The sequence below is a fragment of the Oncorhynchus masou genome, chromosome 24, assembly GCF_036934945.1.
Source record: "Oncorhynchus masou masou isolate Uvic2021 chromosome 24, UVic_Omas_1.1, whole genome shotgun sequence".
NCBI lineage: Eukaryota > Metazoa > Chordata > Actinopteri > Salmoniformes > Salmonidae > Oncorhynchus > Oncorhynchus masou.
This window is the reverse complement of record NC_088235.1, coordinates 88,438,982-88,464,190: the sequence shown is the minus strand read 5'-3', so window position 1 is coordinate 88,464,190 and position 25,209 is coordinate 88,438,982. Positions and strand designations below refer to the sequence as shown.

The 25,209-nt window shown below is 44.5% G+C and overlaps 1 protein-coding gene across 4 annotated transcripts in view; it reads left to right on the top strand.

Moving 5' to 3' along the window:
- ipo13b (importin 13b) overlaps positions 1–25,177 on the top strand; it is a 52,518-nt gene extending 27,341 nt beyond the window's left edge. For 3 of the 4 annotated variants that reach the window (XM_064935484.1, XM_064935483.1, XM_064935485.1), the window contains 18 exons: positions 1,060–1,200; positions 1,745–1,886; positions 2,139–2,305; positions 4,732–4,852; positions 4,935–5,082; positions 5,822–6,003; positions 6,099–6,125; positions 6,562–6,696; positions 10,835–10,987; positions 11,084–11,164; positions 11,290–11,427; positions 11,527–11,623; positions 12,990–13,042; positions 17,296–17,362; positions 18,601–18,659; positions 19,227–19,316; positions 19,413–19,594; positions 19,694–25,177. In XM_064935484.1, coding sequence (XP_064791556.1) covers positions 1,060–1,200; positions 1,745–1,886; positions 2,139–2,305; positions 4,732–4,852; positions 4,935–5,082; positions 5,822–6,003; positions 6,099–6,125; positions 6,562–6,696; positions 10,835–10,987; positions 11,084–11,164; positions 11,290–11,427; positions 11,527–11,623; positions 12,990–13,042; positions 17,296–17,362; positions 18,601–18,659; positions 19,227–19,316; positions 19,413–19,594; positions 19,694–19,790 — 2,080 coding nt within the window. In that variant the 3' untranslated portion in view covers positions 19,791–25,177. Of the gene's footprint in view, positions 1–1,059; positions 1,201–1,744; positions 1,887–2,138; positions 2,306–4,731; positions 4,853–4,934; positions 5,083–5,821; positions 6,004–6,098; positions 6,126–6,561; positions 6,697–10,834; positions 10,988–11,083; positions 11,165–11,289; positions 11,428–11,526; positions 11,624–12,989; positions 13,043–17,295; positions 17,363–18,600; positions 18,660–19,226; positions 19,317–19,412; positions 19,595–19,693 lie in introns of those variants that run through there. The other variant, XM_064935486.1, reaches the window with a different exon arrangement.
- The last annotated feature ends 32 nt before the right edge of the window (positions 25,178–25,209 follow it).

Genomic DNA, 25,209 nt, shown 5'->3' with positions numbered 1-25,209 from the left:
TAAAACAAGACTGAAGCATTTCCTATACATTGTTTGTCTTCAGGAAGGCAGTGAGTTGCTGCGCAACAGCCTTTTCAAAAATGTTTGAGAGGAATGGAAGATTCGATATAGGCCGATTTTAGTTTTTTATATTTTCTGGGTCAAGGTTTGGCTTTTTCAAGAGAGGCTTTATTACTGCCACTTTTAGTGAGTTTAGTACACATCCGGTGGATAGAGCCGTTTATTATGTTCAACATAGGAGGGCCAAGCACAGGAAGCAGCTCTTTCAGTAGTTTAGTTGGAGTAGGGTCCAGTATGCAGCTTGAAGGTTTAGACGCCATGATTATTTTCATCATTGTGTGAAGAGATATAGTACTAAAACACTTGAGCATCTCTCTTGATCCTAGGTCCTGGCAGAGTTGTGCAGACTCAGGACAACTGAGCGTTGAAGGAATACGCAGATTTAAAGAGGAGTCCGTAATTTGCTTTCTAATAATCATAATCTTTTCCTCAAAGAAGTTCATGAATTTATCACTGCTAAAGTGAAAGCCATCCTCTAACTGACCAAAGACAAGGAATTTTTACTTGGATTAAATGTCAGGAATTGTGAAAAACTGAGTTTAAATGTATTTGGTTAAGGTGAATATAAACTTCCGACTTCAACTGTATGTGTGTGTCTGAGCGAGGGAGAGTGTATGTGGTGTGTGTGTGCATCCAGATAGACAATAGATGCATTAGAAAGGGCTGAGACAGCAGAAAGAACAGACCAGAGTAATTGAAGCCTAGAGAAATGAAACAAAGCAACAGAGAGATGTAGCTGGTGAAAAGTAAAGATTGATGTGTTTGTGTGGCTGGGATGGGGTGGGGTGGGGGGGAAGAGTGGGGATGTGTGCAGCGTGTCTTCACAGGATCAGAGAAAGAATGGCTTGGGAAAAGATTTAGTTTGAAGTAAACAAGACAGCTATACGCCTCCAGTTTTTCAATAGTACAGTATGTGAACTAACTCTTGTGTGTCTCTCTCTTTCTCTCTCTATCTCTTTCTCCTCCTCTCTCTGCACATCTTTCTGTCTCTCTCTGTAGGTATGTGAACACCCTGCTGAAGCTGGTTCCCCAGGTCTTGTCCCTGCAGGAGCAGCTGAGAGAGGCCATCCAGAACGGAGACATGGAGACATCACACGGAATCTGTCGCATTGCTGTCGCACTGGGCGAGAACCACTCCAGGTGTGTGTGTTTGTTGGTCCCCAAAAGGCCCTCACGAGTACACTAAACACAATTGTGTATGCGCTATCCCCTCTAAATCATCAACCAATCATTCCTTTCACTTCCCCTCCGCACACTCCTTGGTGACATAATTGATTAATTACACACAAAACAATCAAGAAATAATCAGATAAGTTGACGTGTTCAGCTCCAAGTGCAGGCCAACCCTGGTAAACAAGCTGTTGGTTTGTTATTGTGTTGTTCTGCAGGGTCTCCCAAGGCCTCATGTCTCGCTGTGTATGTCAATATCTCCAGTCTGAACCTTTCACCTGTCACACTATCTAGAGAACCATCCCTGCCTGTCCCACCCCACCTCACCTCACTCTATCTAAAGAAACAGCCCTGCCTGTCCCACCCCACCCCACCTCACCTCACTCTATCTAGAGAACCAGCCCAGCCCTGCCTGTCCCACCCCACCTCACTCTCCTTAACTACTGACCTAGTTTACTTGGCTCTGTCCGTTTCTCTCACTTACTCTCTCGTTCCCGTTTTCTCTCTCTCTCAGAGCTCTTTTGGAGCAGGTAGAGCACTGGCAGGGTTTTCTGGCTTTGGTCAACATGATCATGTTCTGTACTGGGATACCAGGACACTACCCAGTCAACGAGACGACCAGCTCCCTCACACTCACTTTCTGGTACACACTACAGGTATGCACCCTAACCCCTGCACTGTAACCCAGTTCCCTACACTTTAACCCAGGACACTAACATTACACCCTAACCCCTGCACTGTAACCCAGTCCCCTACACTTTAACCCAGGACACTAACATTACACCCTAACCCCTGCACTGTAACCCAGTCCCCTACACTTTTACCCAGGTCACTAACGATACACCCTAACCCCAACTACCCTGTTCAGAATACCACCACTTAACAGCACACACTTTCTCTATTTCCAGGACGACATCATGTCGTTTGACCCTGAGAGACAGGCGGTGTATCTGCAGGTTTATAGGCCAGTGTATTTCCAGCTGGTGGATGTTCTGCTGCATAAAGCCCAGTTCCCCTCTGACCAGGAGTATGCATCATGGTCCTCAGATGAGAAGGAACAGTTCAGGATCTACAGGTTTGTGTGTGTGTGTGAGAGGATTTGCTGACCGGTCTATTGGTCAGCAGGTGAGTGTGTGTGATTATACCAGCCTGTAAGTTAAGTGGCAGCTGAGAGGGCACGGATGAAAACCTTTGTCTGAGTAACAGATCATCAGATGCTCAGAAGCACATTACTAACAGCACAGTATGAAATCAAGCCCTGCTGTTAGTCCCTGCAGAGTTAAATGGTGCCTTCTATTTCAAATGCTCCAAATACAACAGGTGTAAACCTTAGTGAAATGCTTACTTATAAGCCCTAACTAACAATGCAGTTTTTAGTAAATCCCAACCAAAAAAAGTAAGAGATAAGAAAAACAAATAATTAAAGAGCAGCAGTAAAATAACAATGCGGGGGCACCGGTGTCGTGGCAATTGAGGTAATATGTACATGTAGGCAGAGTTATTAAAGTTACTATGCATAGATAATAACAGAGAGTAGCAGCAGTGTAGAAGAAGGGTGGTGCAAATAATATGGGTAGCCATTTGATTAGCTGTTCAGGAGTCTTATGGCTTGGGTGTAGAAGCTGTTTAGAAGCCTCTTGTTCCTAGACTTGTCGCTCCGGTACAGCTTGCCGTGCAGTAGCAGAGAGAACTGTCTATGACTAGGGTGGCTGGAGTCTTTGACAATTTTTAGGGCCTTCCTCTGACACCGCCTGATATAGAGGTCCTGGATGGCAGGAAGCTTTGCCCCGGTGATGTACTGGGCCAAACGCACTACCCTCTGTACCCTCAGAGGCCGAGCAGTTGCCATACCAGGCAGTGATGCAAACCGTCAGGATGCTCTCAATGGTGCAGCTGTAAAACCTTTTGAGGATCTGAGGACCCATGCCAAATATTTTCAGTTTCCTGAGAAATAGGTTTTGTTGTGCCCTCTTCACGACTGTCTTGGTGTGCTGATTTCAGGTGTAAACCGGGGATGCATACTTGTCACATATTGGCAAAATTCGCTGTTTTGAATCCAAAATAGGTGACCTACGTGATCCGTGTAGATCCGATGAGAAAATATCACTCCTGGCTGTAAGCGAACGAGTGATTAGCGTTTGGAGCAATATTGGCTGCAGTATCCAAGGCTCAGCCAATCGTTTACATAACAGCAGAATGCAGCGCAGCACGCTGTTGAAGAAAGAAGAGACAACCAACTTACTAGTTACAGCATCGGCGCGCGCTCTGGAAAGGCAGCGCGTCCCCTGAACGATAAGGAAGAGGTGAGAAGCCTGACCACGGAGACTGGGTGAGAAGGTGATGAAGCGTACTTCATGAGCTGTAACCGAAAACTACTGGCATTTGGAAAGTTTGAGGCGAGGGAGAAAGAGGTGGAACAAGTATTAGCATTGTTAAGTATTTTGCTAGCTGGATCCTATTTTCCCGTTAGCTAGCCAGAGAAATGTTGAGCAACATTAGCCAACTTATTTGATCACATAATCGAGTTTATGGTGTGAAAAATTGCTTGCTAATAAAGTAACGTTAGCTAGCTAATGTGGTTAACTAGCTAACGAACTAACCAGCTATTTTTTAACTAATGTTTTCCCTCTACAGTATGTGGTTAATTTTCAGAATGAGAGAATTAAGTAAAAATGAGGCGTTGCTTGTTATTAAACAAGTGGATTCAGGAATCCAGTGTAGCTGGAGCTGGACCTGGCTTATTAAACTGGATGCCATTATAGAGTTGATAGGAACACTAAAAACCTTCCCTCTTTCTCGCTTTTGCTGGCATATTGTAGAACAGATGTACACTTTCTGCCTGTGGACAATGTAACAATGTGCAGTGGAGCCCAAAGATATTGTTTTGTTGTGTTGAACTTGACAGTAACACATGTGAGTGAGGGGGTTATTACATGTTTTACTCAGTGAACGTTATCTTTGCACACATGTAGCCTTGTGCACTTGATCGATGTCTATAGTGGCCACTATAAAAGAGCAAAAATAGAATGCCTGTTTGTTTCATTCTATTTCTACTGTTTTTTTTCCCCCCAAGTGCAATATGTATGTGTGGTCACAAGTGTTCTATTATAAAGGCTGTCATGGCTAACTGTAATATCAGTGTATTGTTTTTTTCTCAAGACTTGAGTGTCATTTGCAGTAAAGTCTAGGCAACAAATAACATTGGATTGCTTTCTTTACATTTTTTAGCTGTGTGTTAGGTTCACAGTAACCACGTTTTATTTTACACACAGAGACTGATCATGTAGGTCATATTATTTGTTGCTTAATTAGTTAAAGCAAAAAAAAAAAGTATCACTAGTTTGCATCCCTGGCAACACATGCTTTGTACATGTTAACTCAATAGAAAAAAGCAGTGGACTAAAAAAGGAACCTTGTAAACACACCACTTTCCCCCATAGTATTGATAGTTCCACCTCTATAACAAAACCTTGCCTTCTGTTGGTAACACGTGTGTTCCAGGGTGGATATCTCCGACACTCTGATGTATGTGTATGAGATGCTAGGAGCTGAGCTGCTCAGTAACCTGTATGAGAAACTAGGACGAATACTGACCAACACAGAACAAGCCTCGTCATGGCAGGTACAGTGTGTACACACACACACACACACACACACACACACTGAACACCCACACACTGTCTGAAGCCGTTTGTCTCTTCCAGCATACAGAAGCGTTGTTATATGGGTTCCAGTCGATAGCGGAGACAATAGATGTCAACTACTCTGATGTCATCCCAGGCCTGATTGGACTCATCCCCAGAATTAGCATCAACAACGTCCAACTGGCAGACACCGTTATGTTCACTATAGGTATTGATATGGTCATAGCTGTCATTTCTTTGTGTCTTGTTCATCCAGGGAATCACAAGGAGAAAAAAAAATTGGACAGGAAAAGTGTCAGGATTCACCTAGCTGTCATGATTTGGGGCTGTACAAATGTTTGATGTCTTAGAAGAATTGATTATGCTTATGTTATATTAATAGAAGGGGATGGGTTATAAGGTTTTAGAATTGTTCCACAGTTGTTTTCTCATTCACTCACTCAATGTGTGACTAAGACAGAACTCTGCAAGGGACTGAAGGAGATAAGACTAGGTAAACATTCCACAATAAATCAACTTTGGGGGAAGGGGACATTTACTGCTAAGTGTTTAGCTAACAATAAAGGCCCTGTTTATACAGCTTTGTAGGCATGGTTTTGGTCCCAGGAGTAGAGGATGATGATGTCGGCAGTGACATCACCAGGGCGTGACTTAGGGTTTAATAAAACCACTGGAGACCTTTTGTTGCATGCAGAACTTACTCAGAAACATGCGTGCTATGTTCCTGTTTGTCAACTTCTGTCTGCAATTGCATGAATAAAGGTTTTTGAATGATTTAATTAAAGATATTGTCATAATGCTAATTTCAACAATGAACCAATGATTGACAAAGGACGACGTAAGGAACGAACCCTATCAAAAGCATCAGACTCCTTTGTTTGTCTCCTGTAGCGTACAGTATTACTGTCTTAAATTCTTTCATCCACTGTGTTCCTCCCTCCCTGTAGGAGCTTTAGCAGAGTGGTTGGCAGACCACCCGGTTATGTTGAGTAGTGTTTTACCTCTGGTACTCCAGGCCTTGGGGAACCCAGACCTCTCCGTCTCCTCTGTCTCCACACTCAAGAAGATCTGCAGAGAATGCAAATTCGACCTGCCGCCCTACGCTACAAATATAGTAGCTGTATCACAGGTTTGTGTGTGTGCTGTATATCACATTTCATGTTTTATTACATTTGCGTCAATATAAATAATTCTACTGATACATCTGCTATCCTCTCTTCACAGGAGGTGCTGATCAAGCAGATTCACAAGGTCAGTTCTAGTCCTGTCTGTAAATAATGCAAGCCAAATTCCCAATGTGCCAACTCACTGGACCCACTCTAAACATGTATAATGAAAATCTGGGACAGTGTCAAAATTCAAATAACTTTATTATCTTTGCATTTATTACATGCAACAATGAGCGTATTCAATAAAATAAAATTTAGCACAGGAAGTTTACACCAGACAATAGAATGAGTCAGCCCATTCTGTCATGAAAGCAAAGAGCAAGGTTGGAGCTGGTGACAAGACTGATGGATGGCAGCTAGCAAACAGCACTTACACAAAGAGTCACATTATCTTTCAAAGGCCTGGAAATGTATAATGTTCTCTCTCCCTCCCTCTTCCTCTCTCTCTTCCTCCCTCTTCCTCTTCCTCCTCTCTCTTCCTCACCCTACCTCTCCTCCCTTCCTCTCTCCCACTTCAGACCAGTCAGTGTATGTGGCTGATGCAGGCCTTGGGCTTCCTGCTGTCTGCTCTGCCTGTAGAGGAGATACTGAGGAACCTGCACTCCCTCATTACACCCTACATACAGCAACTTGAGAAACTAGCGGATGAGACGGTACACACACACAACACACACTGTGGTAACTGTTAAAGTGGCATACTGTCCTCTATTGGACTGGGGCCATATGAACAGACCTTGTGTCTGCATGGATGCAACTCTCTCTCTATCTCTTGGTCTCTGTCTCTGTTGGACTGTGTCCATATGAACAGTTGAACATTTCTCTGTGGGACCAGATTGGCTTCATCATTAAGCAATGGGTTACTGAATCACAGGGACATAAGACACACCCACTCTGACACAGCACACACACACCAGATTCTTACTTTATTAAATGTCACATCTAATGAATGTGGGCCTTCATATAGGAGCTCAAAATAGGGTTTTGACATTTTCTTAAAATAAAGGGCTGACATTAACTAAAAATAAGGATGTGACATTATCAGTGTTGAATTAGTCTCTCTCCCCTGATCTATTGTTCTGGAGTCAGCAGAGACTTGAGTGTCTGGGTGAAAAGAGATGTCAGTTCAAATGAAGAGTTTCATCTCTCTCTTTCTCTCTCTTTCATTCAATTCAAGGGGCTTTATTGACATGGGAAATATATGTTAACATTGCCAAAGCATGTGAAGTAGATAATATACAAAAGTGTTATAAACGATAACAATGAACAGTAAACATTACACTCAAAGAAGTTCCAAAATAAAGACATTACACATGTTGTATTATGTACAGTTGAAGTCAAAGTTTACACTTAGGTTGGAGTCATTAAAATTTGGTTTTCAACCACTCCACAAATGTCTTGTTAACAAACTAGTTTTGGCAAGTTGTTTGGGACATCTACTTTGCGCATGACACAAGTAATTTTTCCAACAATTGTTTACAGACAGATTATTTCACTTATGATTCACTGCATCACAATTCCAGTGGGTCAGAAGTTTACAAACACTAAGTTGACTGTGCCTTTAAATCTTGGAAAATTCCAGAAAATGATGTCATTGCTTTAGAAGCTTCTGACAGGCTCATTGACATAATTTGAGTCAATTGGAGGTGTACCTGTGGATGTATTTCAAGGCCTACCTTCAAACTCAGTGCCTCTTTGCTTGACATCATGGGAAAATCAAAAGAAATCAGCCATGACCTCAGAAGAAAAATTGTAGACCTCCAGATGTCTGGTTCATCATTGGGAGCAATTTCCAAATGCCTGAAGGTACCACGTTCATCTGTACAAACAATAGTACGCAAGTATAAACACCATGGGACCACGCAGCCGTCATACCGCTCAAGAAGGAGACGCGTTCTGTCTCCTAGAGATGAACGTACTTTGGTGGCTATGCTATACTCACTGAGTTTGTACATCGTCAAAGCTTTCCTTAAGTTTGGGTCAGTCAGTGGTCAGGTATTTTGCCACTGAGTACTCTCTGTTTTTTGTGAATTCTTTCCAATGTGTCAAGCAATTATCTTTTTGATTTCTCATGATTTGGTTGGGCCTAATTGTGTTGCTATCCTGGGGCTCTGTGGGGTGTGTTTCTGAACAGAGCACCAGGACCAGCTTGCTTAGGGTACTCTTCTCCAGATTCATCTCTCTGTAGGTGACGGCTTTATGGAAGGTTTGGGAATCGCTTCCTTTTAGATGGTTGTAGAATGGAACGTCTCTTTTCTGGATTTGTATAATTAGTGGGTATCGACCTAATTCTGCTCTGCATGCATTATTTGGTGTTTTACGTTGTACACTGAGGATATTTTTGCCTCTCCTCTCGCTGCCTGTCTCTCTCGTTCTCCTCTCTGCCTCTCCTCTCGCTGCATGTCTCTCTCGTTCTCCTCTCTGCCTCTCCTCTCGCTGCCGGTCTCACTCTCTCTCTGCCTCTCCTTTCGCTGCCTGTCTCTCTCGTTCTCCTCTCTGCCTCTCCTCTCGCTGCCTGTCTCTCTCGTTCTCCTCTCTGCCTCTCCTCTCGCTGCCTGTCTCTCTCGTTCTCCTCTCTGCCTCTCCTCTCGCTGCCTGTCTCTCTCGTTCTCCTCTCTGCCTCTCCTCTCGCTGCCTGTCTCTCTCGTTCTCCTCTCTGCCTCCTCTCGCTGCCTGTCTCTCTCGTTCTCCTCTCTGCCTCTCCTCTCGCTGTCTGTCTCTCTCGTTCTCCTCTGCCTCTCCTCTCGCTGCCGGTCTCACTCTCTCTCTGCCTCTCCTCTCGCTGCCTGTCTCTCTCGTTCTCCTCTCTGCCTCTCCTCTCGCTGCCTGTCTCTCTCGTTCTCCTCTCTGCCTCTCCTCTCGCTGTCTGTCTCTCTCGTTCTCCTCTGCCTCTCCTCTCGCTGCCGGTCTCACTCTCTCTCTGCCTCTCCTCTCGCTGCCTGTCTCTCTCGTTTTCCTCTCTGCCTCTCCTCTCGCTGCCTGTCTCTCTCGTTCTCCTCTCTGCCTCTCCTCTCGCTGCATGTCTCTCTCGTTCTCCTCTCTGCCTCTCCTCTCGCTGCCGGTCTCACTCTCTCTCTGCCTCTCCTTTCGCTGCCTGTCTCTCTCGTTCTCCTCTCTGCCTCTCCTCTCGCTGCCTGTCTCTCTCGTTCTCCTCTCTGCCTCTCCTCTCGCTGTCTGTCTCTCTCGTTCTCCTCTGCCTCTCCTCTCGCTGCCGGTCTCACTCTCTCTCTGCCTCTCCTCTCGCTGCCTGTCTCTCTCGTTCTCCTCTCTGCCTCTCCTCTCGCTGCCTGTCTCTCTCGTTCTCCTCTCTGCCTCTCCTCTCGCTGTCTGTCTCTCTCGTTCTCCTCTGCCTCTCCTCTCGCTGCCGGTCTCACTCTCTCTCTGCCTCTCCTTTCGCCTCTCTGCCTGTCTCTCTCGTTCTCCTCTCTGCCTCTCCTCTCGCTGCCTGTCTCTCCCGTTCTCCTCTCTGCCTCTCCTCTCTCCTGTCTCTCTTGTTCTCTCTCTGCCTCTCCTCTCGCTGTCTGTCTCTCTCGTTCTCCTCTGCCTCTCCTCTCGCTGCCGGTCTCACTCTCTTTCTGCCTCTCCTCTCGCTGCCTGTCTCTCTCGTTCTCCTCTCTGCCTCTCCTCTCGCTGCCTGACTCTCTGCCTTATTTCTCCTCTCTGCCTGTCTCTCTCTGCCTCTCCTCTCGCTGCTTGTCTCTCTCTCTCCTCTCTGCCTCTTGCTGCTTGTCTCTCTCTCTCCTCTCTGCCTCTCCTCTCGCTGCCTCTCCTCTCGCTGCCTCTCCTCTCGCTGCCTCTCCTCTCGCTGCCTCTCGCTGCCTCTCCTCTCGCTGCCTCTCCTCTCACTGCCTCTCTCTCCTCTCGCTGCCTCTCTCTCTCTCTCCTCTCTGCCTCTCCTCTCACTTTCTCTCGCCTCTCTGCCTCTCCTCTCGCTGTCTTTCTCCTCTGCCTCCTCTCGCTCTCCACTCTGCCTCTCCTTCTCTTGCGGCCTTTCTCCTTTCTCGGCCTCTCTCGCTATCTTTCTCTCTCTGCCTCCTCTCGCTGTCTCTCTCTGCTCTGCCTCTCTGCCTCTGCTCTCGCTGCCTGTCTCTTTCTCTCCCTCTCTCCCTTTCTACCTGTCTGGTTGTGTGATTTATAGCCATGACGTCAGACTAGGGAATCAGGTTGTCTGTGCAGCCTGACAAACACTGGCACCTTGAGGCAAGAGGTGAAACTGCACATGCACTATATTGTAAGCTACAGTACAACCATTGTCTGTTTTTATGCATTTAGGGTGGCATTCTGACTTAAGATCTGGACACTCGACTCAAATTTGACACCCATTGACGTCAGTGAATGATTTGGGTATAAGTCCAAGTTGCACACACCTATCTCAACTCTGAAGTGTGTGTGTGTGTGTTCAGTAGCAACATTGCTCATTAAGCGAAGGGAGTCAGCCCAGCTGCATTACACCTCCCTTGTACGCCGCAGTTCCGTTGTCATGGATACAGAGCGGTGATTAAATCGGTACTAACAAAGCTTTAATTAGTGTTGTCACTCTGGAGAGCATGTGTCTGAAATCTGCAGAAAGAAGAAGCCATCAACTGACTGACGCACCCAAAATCATCTCTTCTCTCTTTCACTTCTTTAGAAGAAGTTCTGTCCTTTTCACTTCATCCCTCTCTCTTTCATGTTCTTTCACTGTCTCTCTTTTTGTTTCACTTGTTAAGACATGGCAAATCTTGTTTGTCTGTCTCCCTGAAGCTAATGACTTACTTTCTCGTCTTTCTCTACCTCCCTCATCCCTCTCTCCAGCCCAACCCGTCCAATAAACTAGCGATAATCCACATCCTGGGTCTGTTATCTAATCTCTTCACTACGCTGGACATCAGCAAGCAGGAGGACGAATCAGGAGAGGGCACAGCGCCACCTGTCAAAACAGCCCCGCCACCACCAGGACCTAACCCGGTGAGAGACATCACTATCAACACCCAGGCACACGTCAGCTCAGTGGGAGTGTTTAGCGTTGTCTAGGTTAATCAAACTAACCGGTGTGTGTTCTAGGTGGTGGTGGTCCTACAGCAGGTCTTTGCTCTCATTCAGACGGTCCTCAGCAAGTGGCTCAACGACTCTCAGGTGGTGGAGGTGAGACAAGCACACACTGGACAGACCTATAGTGATGTTTTAATATCTGAAGCATAAAACAATCTGACCTGAATAAGCTGAAAATGAACAGTTTCACTCTCCCCTATTTCCCTCCCTCCTCTCAGGCCGTGTGTGCTATCTTTGAGAAGTCGGTGAGGACTCTCCTCCATGACTTTGCCCCCATGGTGTCTCAGCTCAGTGAGATGCTAGGACAGATGTACAGTACCATACCACAAGCTTCAGCACTGGACCTCACACGACAGGTACACACACACTCACGCCAACACAATACACACGCATCAGAGGCACACACACACAAACACCATAACCAGTGTGAAACCATCTGTGGTTGTATTTGACAGATGGTCCATATATTTGCCAGTGAGACGGACAACTTCCCTCCCATCAAGGCTCTATTTGAGCTGGTTACCTCGGTAACACTCTCCATCTTCCAGCAAGGTAGGGGGTCCTGCAGGGGAGGGGTGTGCAAAATGTCTGTTTTTCTTTTGGGTGATTTTGATTGACAGGAAACCTGCACACACCTGCTTTCAGCAGCAGGGGAAATACAATGGATGCATCTCAGTAGTCTAAAGTCCTTGTCTCCTCTCCTTGGAGCTGGACAGTTAAACACCTATTGCATCATATTGCAGTGTTTTTAGATGAGTACAGATGAAGGGGAGGCAATGAGGAGAGGAAGTCACATTAGATTATTGATATGCATCCTCTGTCCTCCTGTGCTGCTATGGAGAATTAGAAAAGAAAAAGCATTAGAAGGAAGTTCTGTTTTTCACACTGACATTATCCAGTGGTTGTTATCTGAATACTGTCCAGCCCTCTCTTCTCCCTTTTTAGTTGTCCTCTCATTCCCTACTCCCCCTCTTCTGCTTTGACTGTGTTTGATTGATAATGGCTGCCTCTCCTGCTTTCTTGAACTCTTTCTTTCTGAGCAGGTGACCTTAAATGTTACACTGTGGCCTGTATCTTATACAGTATGGTGCAACGTTACAGAATGTTGTTGCAGAACAACGTTCATATAGAAATGTATTGTGTAGAATAGACAGCCCTCTCGGTTTTACAGAACGGAATTGTGTGTGCTCTATACATTGCATTTCTATCTGGGTTGCACCCCACTGAATAAGCCTATAAGGTTGGGGCTTGGGTCTTGTTTGGAGTCTGGGAACAGTGAAGGGAATGGTTGCCTCCCAAGTGTTCACCTTTTGGGGGGTGGGTGGGGGTAGGGGTCAGGGGTTCTATTGACCCAATCCCAAATCGACCCCTAGCCCCTAACCCCTTGGCACATGGATAGTTGTAAGCCACACAGAAATCATCATATTGCCTATCGTATGACATTGCAACCCCCTAGGGTGTATAGTCTAGGAGAGATGCATAGGGGCTAGTCCAGGGGAAGGGGGTAGAGGCAAGGGGTTGATTTGGGACTGGACGCCCCTTTTTCTCTGAAGCGTCACAGAGGTGCCTCCTGGGTTCCCCACTCCAAACCCACTTTTGTTATTTTTAGGTTTATTCCTTCTCCCGTTACTACTTTCTTTTTTATCTCCAAATGGAACTCATGTTTTCTCTCTCTACCTGTTTTCTGTTCGTTCAACCGCTCCTGTTTTTCTGAGACTCTTCCAAAGCTTCACACGCCCCTCCTCCCTCTCTCTCCCCCTTTGTTTGTTCTTTACTCACGTGTGACAATTATTTCAATGAGATCTTTTCTGTTCTCTTTTCTTTCCACATGACTGTTGAATCGGTTGAGTTGCTGTTTGTATATTATTATTATTATTCTCTTTATGATTTGTTAAGTTTCATCTTTATTATATTTTAGGACCCAGGGATCATCCTGATATTGTTGATTCATTTATGCAACTCCAAGCTCAGGTGTGTTTTTGGTTTCTTATTTCATTCACTTTGGGTTTCTCAATCTCTCTCTCTCTGTCTCTCGCTGCCTCTCTGTCTCTCGCTGTCTCTCTGTCTCTCGCTGTCTCTCGCTGTCTCTCTCTGTCTCTCGCTGTCTCTCGCTCTCTCGCTGTCTCTCGCTCTCTCGCTGTCTCTCTCTCTCTCTGTCTCTCTCTCTCGCTGTCTCTCTCTCTCTCGCTGTGTCTCTCTCTCTCGCTGTGTCTCTCTCTCTCGCTGTGTCTCTCTCTCTCGCTGTGTCTCTCTCTCTCGCTGTGTCTCTCTCTCTCGCTGTCTCTCTCTCTCTCTCGCTGTCTCTCTCTCTCTCGCTGTCTCTCTCTCTCTCGCTGTCTCTCTCTCTCTCTCGCTGTCTCTCTCTCTCGCTGTCTCTCTCTCTCGCTGTCTCTCTCTCTCTCTCGCTGTCTCTCTCGCTGTCTCTCTCTCTCTCGCTGTCTCTCTCGCTGTCTCTCTCTCTCTCGCTGTCTCTCTCGCTGTCTCTCTCTCTCTCGCTGTCTCTGTCGCTGTCTCTCTCTGTCGCTGTCTCTCTCTCGCTGTCTCTGTCGCTGTCTCTCTCTCTCTCGCTGTCTCTCTCTCTCTCGCTGTCTCTCTCTCTCTCTCGCTGTCTCTCTCTCTCTCGCTGTCTCTCTCTCTCTCGCTGTCTCTCTCTCTCGCTGTCTCTCTCTCTCTCTCGCTGTCTCTCTCTCTCTCGCTCTCTCTCTCGCTGTCTCTGTCGCTGTCTCTCTCGCTCGCTGTCTCTCTCGCTGTCTCTCTCGCTGTCTCTCTCTCTCTCGCTGTCTCTCTCTCTCGCTGTCTCTCTCTCTCTCGCTGTCTCTCTCTCTCGCTGTCTCTCTCTCTCTCGCTGTCTCTGTCGCTGTCTCTCTCGCTCGCTGTCTCTCTCGCTGTCTCTCTCGCTGTCTCTCTCGCTGTCTCTCTCGCTGTCTCTCGCTGTCTCTCTCGCTGTCTTGCTCTCTCTCTCTCGCTGTCTCTCTCTCTCTCTCGCTGTCTCTCTCTCTCTCTCGCTGTCTCTCTCTCTCTCGCTGTCTCTCTCTCTCTCTCGCTGTCTCTCTCGCTGTCTCTCTCGCTGTCTCTCTCGCTCTCTCTCTCGCTGTCTCTCTCGCTCTCTCTCTCGCTGTCTCTCTCGCTGTCTCGCTCTCTCTCGCTGTCTCTCTCTCTCTCTCGCTCTCTCTCTCGCTGTCTCTCTCTGTCTGTCTCTTGCTGTCTCTCTCTTTCTCTCTCTTGCTGTCTCTCTCACTGTCTCTCTCTCTCTGTCTCTGTCTGTCTCTCTTTCTGTCTCTTATTCTCTGTCTCTCTCTGTCTCTTTGTCCCTCTCTTGTTCTCTCTCTCTCTCTCTCTCGTTATCGCTAGCTCTCTCTCTTCTCTCTTTCTGTTTGTTAAAAAGGGTCCAAGGGCGACCCATCATAATGGCAGGGCAGAGAATGGACAGTAGGTGGCGCTATTGAATGACCGACTGCCTTCTTCAATACTCAGGGCTCTAACCAGAAGCTACACCTTTGTCTGAAGATGAGGGAGTTCGGTTCAGAGTTCACCAAGGTCATGTCCAGTAGGCAAAAAACAAGAGAATGTTTTGAAAGAAGGAGGGACAAACTGAGCGTGTCCAATAAGAAACATTTTCATGTTCAGTTGTCCTACTGAACACGACCCTGGGATGTAGTTCTAGAGGTCGACCGATTATGATTTTTCAACGCCGATACCGATTTATTGGAGGACCTAAAAAGCCGATATCGATTAATTGGCCGATTTTGTTTTATTTTTTTATTTTGAATAATAATTGTAATAATGACAATTACAAAAATACTGAATGAACACTTATTTTAACTTAATATAATACATCAAAATCAATTTAGCCTCAAATAAATAATGAAACATGTTCAATTTGATTTAAATAATACAAAAACAAAGTGTTGGAGAAGAAAGTAAAAGTGCAATATGTGTCATGTAAGAAAGCTAACGTTTAAGTTCCTTGCTCAGAACATGAGAACATATGAAAGCTGGTGGTTCCTTTTAACATGAGTCTTCAATATTCCCAGGTAAGAAGTTTTAGGTTATAGTTATTATAGGACTATTTCTTTCTATGCGATTTGTATTTCATATACCTTTGACTATTGGATGTTCTTATAGGCACTTTAGTATTGCCAGTGTAACAGCATAGCTTCCGTCCCTCTCCTCGCTCCTACCTGGGCTCGAACCAGGAACACAACAGCCACCCTCGAAGCATCGTTACCCATCGCCCCACAAAAGCCACGGCCCTTGCAGAGCAAGGGGAACAACTACTCCAAGTCTCAGAGCGAGTGACGTTTGAAACGCTATTAGTGCGCACCCCGCTAACTAGCTAGCCTTTTCACATCGGTTACACCAGCCTAGTCTCGGGAGTTGATAGGCTTGAAGTCATAAACAGCCCAATGCTTGAAGCATTGCGAAGAACTGCTTAGGTCCTTAATATGGTCGAATCCATAAACTATCATCTCGAAAAATAAAAAGTTTATTCTTTCAGTGAAATACGGAACCGTTCCGTATTTTATCTAATGGTGTTATCCAAGTCTAAATATTGCTGTTACATTGTACAACCTTCAATGTCATGTCATAATTACGTAACGAGCCAGGCAGCCCAAACTGTTGCATATACCCTAACTCTGTGTGCAATGAACGCAAGAGAAGTGACACAATTTCACCTGGTTAATATTGCCTGCTAACCTGGATTTCTTTTAGCTAAATATGCAGGTTTAAAAATATATACTTCGGTGTATTGATTTTAAGAAAGGCATTGATGTTTATGGTTAGGTACACATTGGAGCAACGACAGTCCTTCGTTGCGAATGCGCAACGCAGGACACGCTTATATGCAACGCAGGACACGCTAGATAAACTAGTAATATCATCAACCATGTGTAGTTAACTAGTGATTATGATTGATTGTTTTTTATAAGATAAGTTTATTGCTAGCAAGCAACTTACCGTGGCTTCTTACTGCATTCGCATAGCAGGCAGGCTCCTCTTGGAATGCAATGTAAAGCAGGTGGTTAGAGCGTTGGACTAGTTAACCGTAAGGTTGCAAGATTGAATCCCAGAGTTGACAAAGTAAAAATCTGTCGTTCGGCCCCTGAACAGCCAGTTAACCCACTGTTCCTAGGCCGTCATTGAAAATAAGAATGTGTTCTTAACTAACTTGCCTAGTTAAAGGTGTTAAAAAAATAAAAACGGCCAAATCGGTGTCCAAAAATACAGATTTCCGATTGTTATGAAAACTTGAAATCGGCCCTAATTAATCGGCCATTCCGATTAATTGGTCGACTTCTATGTAGTTCCCAGTGACCTCACTGGTTAGAATCCCAGAGCCACGCCCCTTTTCTGGTGTAATTCCAGCCCAGTGCCAATCAAAGCCCAAATTAATTAATATTCCATTAATTAATCAATTCAGGCGAATTGGTTGCCCTCTTTTTTTTATTTTTGTCTTCCTTCTACATTCTTCTTCCTTTAATCTTTGGATAGATCTGATCTCCTCTCCTCTTCCCTCTGTCCCCCTCTCCTCCTCCATCCTGAATGAGTTACTTACAGTATCAGTTGTATTTATCCGTACATGTACTTTACTTACTTATGTTGCATATTCAATCCAACCAGGCCAAAAAAGGGAGGAAAAAATAGTGTATCAGAATGAAATTGATACAAAAGCTACAGAACCATCATTGCCTTTAGTTTTGACTTAAGTTTGGAATAATTTTCTATTTTTGTTTTTCTCCAGTTTGTTTGCCGAGTTTGCATTGGAGCAGAGTTGTGTACTTTACTCTATGAATGGTAGTTTGTCGTAGGGAGAGTGGAGTAGTCTAGCCTGGTAGCTTCATCTGTTTACTTGCTATAGACAACTCCTTTAGCCCAACTCACATTAACTCCCCCTCAAGGATTTAAAAACATTGGATTGATGTAAGAAACACTTTGTCTACACCAATCCAATGCTGTTAAATCCCAGATGGGTAGTGAACGAGATCAGGGAGAATCAGAATTTGCCTCTTGTTGTTCAGCTCGGACTACAAGTTGTTCCTGACCTTGTGGGTAAACGGCTGAACATGGCAATGACAAAGGAGTTGTCTAAAGCAGACAGTTCTGTCTACGAGGCTAGAAGAGTGGTGGTGGGGGGGAGGGGGGGGGCAGAGAGAGGGTGTACCCATGGAGTAGGGGAACAGACTCCTGCCCTGTGTCATGCCTCTGTCTGTCTCCTACTGTAGGCCCTCAAACGGAAGCCAGATCTCTTCTTGTCTGAGAGTCTTGACGTGAAAGCTGTGTTCCATTGTGGTAAGTGTGTGTCTCTTTGCTTCCAACAAGCACACTGATCATTGTGTGTGTGTTGCCACGTCCCTTTTAACACGCACACTGTAAAACTGTTAGAAAGTGTTTAAAGGTCAACTGCCCCTTAGGCCATTTAAATCCAGAGAAGTTGGTTCGATGTGGCATGGATGTGAGTTAGAAACATTCATTCTTGTGTCAAAATTGACCTCAAAGTGTAAATCGGATAAATTTGGACATAAAGTCAGTCTCGTCCAAAACTGAATTTCTTAAGGGAGTTTGTCACGAGTTACTGGAGGGTTTACGATCATGTTTACTTGCCCAGTGATCACTAACACGAGAGAAGCAGCTGTGCTAATTAAGCTCTATCTTAATGCTGCACACGCTCTATCCAATCACAGCATCCAGAACCTCCAGACAGTGAGACAGACCTGTCCTTTATGCAGCATATCAGACTGATGCTTGATAGTGTTAATCACGCAAGTCTGCCACTTTTGGGGCAAAATTAGAATTGAGACGATCAGAGCGCACTTGTATCATAACTGCAACCTGTCAATATTCCAAAATCCATTTGCGAGCATCTTGTGTCCCCCGCGACCTGCTTTGTAACATGATTCCCCATGAAACACTGCCAGATAGACACACTCTGGTAATAGGGAGAAAGCTGTAAAAAACAACAGCACTGAAGTACACGCATTGCCACTCGCCTGTGGTGAACACAGAGCTGGAACTTAGCTAGCAAGTGATTTTGGGCACTGATGAACAATGTGTAGCTTGTACTTTATTTACGATAGTTTCACAGCTTGCAGATTATGAAGTTGTAGACGTTATCGTTCTCAGAAAAAAAGTTACTTGCAAAATACTGCACCAAACACCTTAGCGAGATGTAAAATTGACTAAGATCTCCTCTGCAAAAACGTCTAAATTAATTACAGATTTCTTGATTTATCTTAGATTAATTCTGAAAATTGATAGGAAGTGACTATTTTGAGGAAGACGCTATGTTGTTGCTACGCTGACTCAGGAGGGACAAACAACAGTACCTGCCAGGGTAGGAGATAATAACACACCCAGATCAAACCACACCACCAAGATCACTCTCGTTTGTCTTCAGTCATGGCCACTTAATGAGCAATCTTTCAAATGAGGCCAAATCAGGAAGTGCAGTCGCCCTTTAAATAGTTTAAATAGTATAGCTTTTGTATTTTTATGTTTCTTTAATGCCCCCCCCCCTCTCTCTCCTGTAGGAGTACTGTCACTCAAATTCCCAGAGGCTCCAACAGTGAAGTCTACCTGCTTGTTCTTTGTGAGCATACACACACACACACACACACGCCCCTCTGTATTTATTTGGACAGTAAAGCTAAACATTTTTTATTTTGCTCTATACTCTAGCATTTTGGATTTGAGATCAAATGTATTTTAGTAAAGAATGTCACCTTGTATTTGAGGGTATTTTAATATCTGTTTTGCTGTTTAGAAATGAAAGAACTTTATGTACAGTAAACTGCAAATGCATCCAACAAGTTTGTAGTCACAAGCTTGATGTAGTCATTACGTGCTAGGAATATGGGACCAAATACTAAACTTTTGACTACATTAATACACCATAAGTGAATATGTCCAAATACTAATGACACCTTCAAATGGGGGGACTAGATATGCAGGAAAATACCCTCAAATAAAAGGTGACATTCTGGACTTTTGCCTAATTTGATAAACTCCAAAATGTTGGAGTAGAGTGCCAAGGTTTTAGCTTTACTGTCCAAATAAATACAGAGGGAACTGTATGTTTTTGGTTAACCAAGGTGGATCTTGTTGAAATGTGTTCTTAGTTTTGTGGTTCTCTCTGGTCCCTGTGTGTGTGCCGTAGACTGAGTTGTTGCCCCGTTGCTCAGATGTGCCCCCAGTGGCCAGAGTGGTGCAGGAGGATGGAAAACTACTGCTGCAGGCTGTACTAGAGGTAAACCTACATGCATCCTCGCTAATGTATTTTAGATGTCCTACTGTATACTGAAACATATCACCTTATTGACTGGTCTTTCCTCTCTCTCTCCAGGCAATCGGGGGAGGTTCATCTCGTAGTCTGATGGACCAGTTTGCTGAGGTGCTGTTCAGTCTCAATAAGCACTGTTTCCCTCTTCTCACTGTGTGGCTGAAAGAGGCGCTGCAGGCAGCAGGCTTCCCCTCCACTAGGGTCACCACAGAACAGAAGGACACCTTCACCCAACAGATACTCAGGTACCACACACACGTACTTGCTCACTCACCTAGGCAATGCTGCTGTTAGCTTTTCTTTCTGTGTCTGACCCCATCTTTCTCCTCCCGCTCTCCCTGTAGAGAGCGAGTCAATAAGCGGAGGGTGAAGGACATAGTAAAGGAGTTTACACTAGTCTGCAGAGGGCTTCATGGGACCGAGTACGCCACTGAATACTGACCCTGACCTTGCCACGACTTCCCCAGGCTGGATGCCACGGTACCACAGTACCCACAAACCCCTCAACACTGGAGTTTTCCTTGGACGATTGAAACTAGACCCTCCCCCTAGAACAGAAAACACCTCCCCATACAGGCCAACCATTGGAAAAATGGTGCTCTATCACACCACTCAACGGTCTGACGAAGGCTGCTCTCCTTCTTTCCTCTCTTTCCCCCTGTCTCTCTTTCTCTCCTTCCCTTTTGTGACTTCAACTCCCAGCATGCCCTCTCTTCACCCTCTTTCTCTCCTTTCTCTCTCTGTTGTTGCATTGGGATCATCTGTGGCTCAGAGGCTGTTTCCTGGTTGTTTAGCATCTGAGATGATAGTGGTACTGTACCTGCTGTCCGTAGCTAGCTAGTTTACCTTTGTATCTTTGGAAAGAAAACTAATAAATATACATTACCAGTCAAAAGTTAGGACACACCTACTCATTCAAGGTTTTCTTTATTTTTACTATTTTCTGCATTGTAGATTAATAAGGAAGACATCAAAACTATGAAATAACACATATATAGAATTATATAGTAACCAAAAAAGTGTTAACCAAATCAAAATCTATTTTATATTTGAGATTCTTCAAAGTAGCCACCCTTTGCGTTGATGACAAATTTGCACACTCTTGGCATTCTCTCAACCAGCTTCAAATGTAATGCTTTTCCAAAAGTCTTGAAGGAGTTCCCACATGCTGAGCACTTGTTGGCTGCTTTTCCTTCACTCTGCGATCCAACTCATCCCAAACCATCTCAATTGAGTTGAGGTTGGGTGATTGTGGAGGCCAGGTCATCTTATGCAGCACTCCATCACTCTCCTTCTTGGTCAAATAGCCCTTACACAGCCTGGAGGTGTGTTGGGTTATTGTTCTGTTGAAAAACAAATGATAGTCCCACTAAGCGCAAACCAGATGGGATGGCATATTGCTGCAGAAAGCTGTGGTAGCCATGCTGGGTAAGTGTGCCTTGAATTCGAAATAAATCAGTGTCACCAGCAAAGCACCATTACACCTCCTCCATGCTTCACGGTGGGAACCGCACATGCAGAGATAATCCGTTCACCTACTCTGCGTCTCACAAAGACACGGCAGTTGGATCTAAAAATCGCAAATTTGTACTCATCAGACCAAAGGACAGATTTCCACGGGTCTAATGTTCATTGCTTGTGTTTCTTGGCCCAAACAAGTCTATTCTTCTTATTGGTGTCCTTTAGTAGTGGTTTATTTGCAGCAATTCGACCATGAAGGCCCTGAGTCACAGTCTCCTCTGAACAGTTGATGTTGAGATGTGTCTGTTACTTGAACTCTGTGAAGCATTTATTTGGGATGCAATTTCTGAGGCTGGTAACTCTAATGAACTTATCCTCTGCACCAGAGGTAACTCTGGGTCTTCCTTTCCTGTGGCGGTCCTCATGAGGGCCAGTTTCATCATAGCGCTTGATGTTTTTTGTGACTGCACTTGAAGAAACGTTCAAGGTTCTTGATGTTTCTGTTTGACTGACCTTCATGTCTTAAAGTAATGGACTGTTGTTTCTCTTTGCTTATTTGAGCTGTTCTTGCCATAATATGGACTTAGCCCTATTTGGTAAAAGACCATCTTCTGTATACCTTGTCACAACACAACTGATTGGCTCAAACGCATTAAGAAGGAAAGAAATTCCACAAATTAATTTTTAACAGGGCACACCTGTAAAATTGAAATGCATTCCAGGTGACTACCTCGTGAAGCTGGTTGAAAGAATGCCAAGAGTGTGCAAAGCTGTCATCAAGGCAAAGGGTAGCTACTTTGAAGAATCTCAAATATATTAAATTTTTTAAATACTTTTTTGGTTACTACATGAGTCCATGTGTGCTATCTTATAGTTTGTTTTCACTATTATTCTACAATGTAGAAAATAGTATATATAAAAAAAACCTTGAATAAGTAGGTGTCTAAACCTTTGACTGGTACTGTATGTGTGTGTGTATATATATATATATATATATATATATATATATATATATATATATATATATATATATACCTCAGTTTTTCACAATTCCTGACATGTAATCCTGGTAAAAAAATTCCCTGTCTTAGGTCAGTTAGGGTCACCACTTTATTTTAAGAATATGAAATGTCAGAATAAGAGAGAGATTGATTTATTTCAGCTTTTGTTTCTTTCATCACATTCCCAGTGGGTCAGAAGTTTACGTACACTCAATTGGTATTTGGTAGCATTGCCTTTAAATTGTTTCACTTGGGTCAAACGTTTCGGCTAGCCTTCCACAAGCTTCCCACAATAAGTTGGGTGAATTTCTGCCCATTCCTAATGACAGAGCTGGTGTAAATAAGTCAGGTTTGTAGGCCTCCTTTCTCGCACCCGCTTTTTCAGTTCTGCCCACACATTTTCTATGGGATTGAGGTCAGGGCTTTGTGATGGCCACTCCAATACCTTGACTTTGTTGTCCTTAAAGCCATTTTGCCACAACTTTGGAAGTATGCTTGGGGTCATTGTCCAATTGTGAAGACCCATTTGCGACCAAGCTTTAACTTCCCGACTGATGTCTTGATGTTGCTTCAATATATCCACATAATTATCCTTTCTCATGACGCCATCTATTTTGTGAAGGGCACCAGTCCCTCCGGCAGCAAAGCAGCTCCACAACATGAGGCTGCCACCCCCGTGCTTCACTGTTGGGATGGTGTTCTTCGGCTTGCAAGCCTCCCCCTTTTTCCTCCAGACATAACGATGGTCATTATGGCCAAACAGTTCTATTTTTGTTTCATCAGACCAGAAGGCATTTCTTTAAAAAAAAATATGATCTTTGTCCCCATGTGCAGTTGCAAACTGTAGTCTGGCTTTTTTATGGTGGTTTTGGAGCATTGGCTTCTTCCTTGCTGAGCGTCCTTTCAGGTTATGCCGATATAGGACTTGTTTTACTGTGGATATAGATACTTTTGTACCTGTTTCCTCCAGCATCTTCACAAGGTCCTTTGCTGCTGTTCTGGGATTGATTTGCACTTTTCGCACCAAAGTACGTTCATCTCCAGGAGACAGAACATGTCTCCTTCCTGAGCGGTATGACGGCTGTGTGGTCCCATGGTGTTTATACTTGCGTACTATTGTTTTAACAGTTGAACGTGGTACCTTCAGGCGTTTGGAAATTGCTCCCAAGGATGAACCAGACTTGTGGAGGTCTACAATTTTTTTTCTGAGGTCTTGGCTGACATCTTTTGATTTTCCCATGATGTCAAGCAAAGAGGCACTGAGTTTGAAGGTAGGCCTTGAAATACATCCACAGGTACACCTCCAATTGACTCAAGTGATGTCAATTAGCCTATCAGAAGCTTCTAAAACCATGACATCCTTTTCTGGAATTTTCCAAGCTGTTTAAAGGCACAGTCAACTTAGTGTATGTAAACTTCTGACCCACTGGAATTGTGATACAGTGACTTATAAGTGAAATAATCTGTCTGTAAACAATTGTTGGAAAAATTACTTGTCATGCACAAAGTCCTAACTGACTTACCAAAACTATAGTTTGCGAACAAGAAATTTGTGGAGTGTTTGAAAATCTAGTTTTAATGACTCCAACCCAAGTGTATGTAAACTTCATATATATATTTATATACACACACACACACACACACACACACACACACACACACACACACACACACACACACATATCTATATAACGAAACATAGGGGGTGCCAGTCCTGCTGCAAAACAGGAAGAGAGAGGGACCAATGACGGAACAGGATTCTGTGGACTGACACACATTAACAGCATACCGTATACCATACAACACCGACTCACGCTCCCCAAAGCTCTTACGTTTGCCAAAATTATTTTGGAATGTCATGGTGAACTAGTCTAATTTTAGTTTGATATTTGCCTTTATGGGGAATTATGTGCCGATTGAAGGTTGAACCACTGACCAACTAGACTAAAGCAGAGGATTATACTGTCTGCTGTCCTGCCCCTGTCCAGCGCTACACACACACACACACACACACACACACAACTGTAGTTTCCTTAAGAGTCTAGAATGTCCAATGATCGATCAATGAGGAGGGAGAAGAGGTGATGGAGAGAGTGATGCAGAGGTTGGTGAGATGAGTGTTGTGAGGGGAGGGGGAAGGAATAGGTGAGGGTGTGTTGTCCTATCTGTGGACTGTACAGTCACTGTAGTCGTGCAACTCAATTAATCATGTTGTGTGTGTGTGTAGGGGAGTGTGTGCAGTGTTGATGCAGTGTGCATGAGTGTGAGCAAATGTCTGCCTTCCCGCTTGTTGAGTGCAATTATATCGGACCTTCATCACTTTCTCCAACCAAACACAGACACCCCCTCCCCTTTTAAACACATATCCCGTCCCTCCATTTGACACTCTCTTAGTCCTCCTCTACATACAGTACATATACTGAGTACTCCACTTAAATGTTCTCTGCTCACAACACACAAGAACTGCAACAGTCCACTAACCTCCATATTTCCTGGGTTGACTGACCAGTCCTAACCATTGACTAGTTGAACTCATTCGTATGATCTATAAACCAGTAGAACAAACTACACACCGTACTGCTCTTAACCAGTGCTTGTCAACAAGCAACCTGAGTCCTATCACCCAACCGGGTGTCTTCCTAGAACGAGACTGAGAGGGGTAGTCAGTGATGTCATAAAGATTATTCAGGTGTATTTGCAGTTGGAGACTGATGGAATGGAACTCTTCTCTGTGAATGGAATTGAGACTGCGTCTGAAATGACTTCATGAGAATAGATGGAAATCAGAGAATAGGGTACCATTTAGGATGGATGAAACAACTGGAGCAGCTGGCTCCCATGTGTACTTCCTGCTTCCTTATGACATCACCTCTGTCCAATCTCTCTTTGTGTCACTAGGTGCCTGCAGACATGTAGCATGTGTGTGTTTTTGGGGTACGGGGTGGGGTTGGGTGGGTGGTTTTTGGGAGATTATGAAATACTGTGAGTGTGACGCTGTGAGATAATGCTCTGGGTACAAGTTGGCCATTAGATAAAGATCTAGGATCCGCTTACCCTCAGTGGGTCCTCAATTTAACCATTATGGACTGAAGATGCAAGACTGACTTCAGATCAGTGTCTAGGGTTGACTTCATCCTATGGTCAAGGGAACTGTCTGAGAGTATGTTTGTCACTGACGAAGAGAGAGGAGGAGGAGGGTTGGAGCGGGGATGAAATGTACATTGTTTCTTTTTTGTACCATGTTTTAATTTATTAAATATATCTGATGGCAAGTCGTGTTTGTGTGTGTGTGCGCGGGCGCGCGCACTTCCTACTGGCCAGTATGTTAGGTCTGTGTTGCCTATAATAAATACAGAAAGAAAATCAGTAATATGGCAACAAGCTGTATTCATTTATCA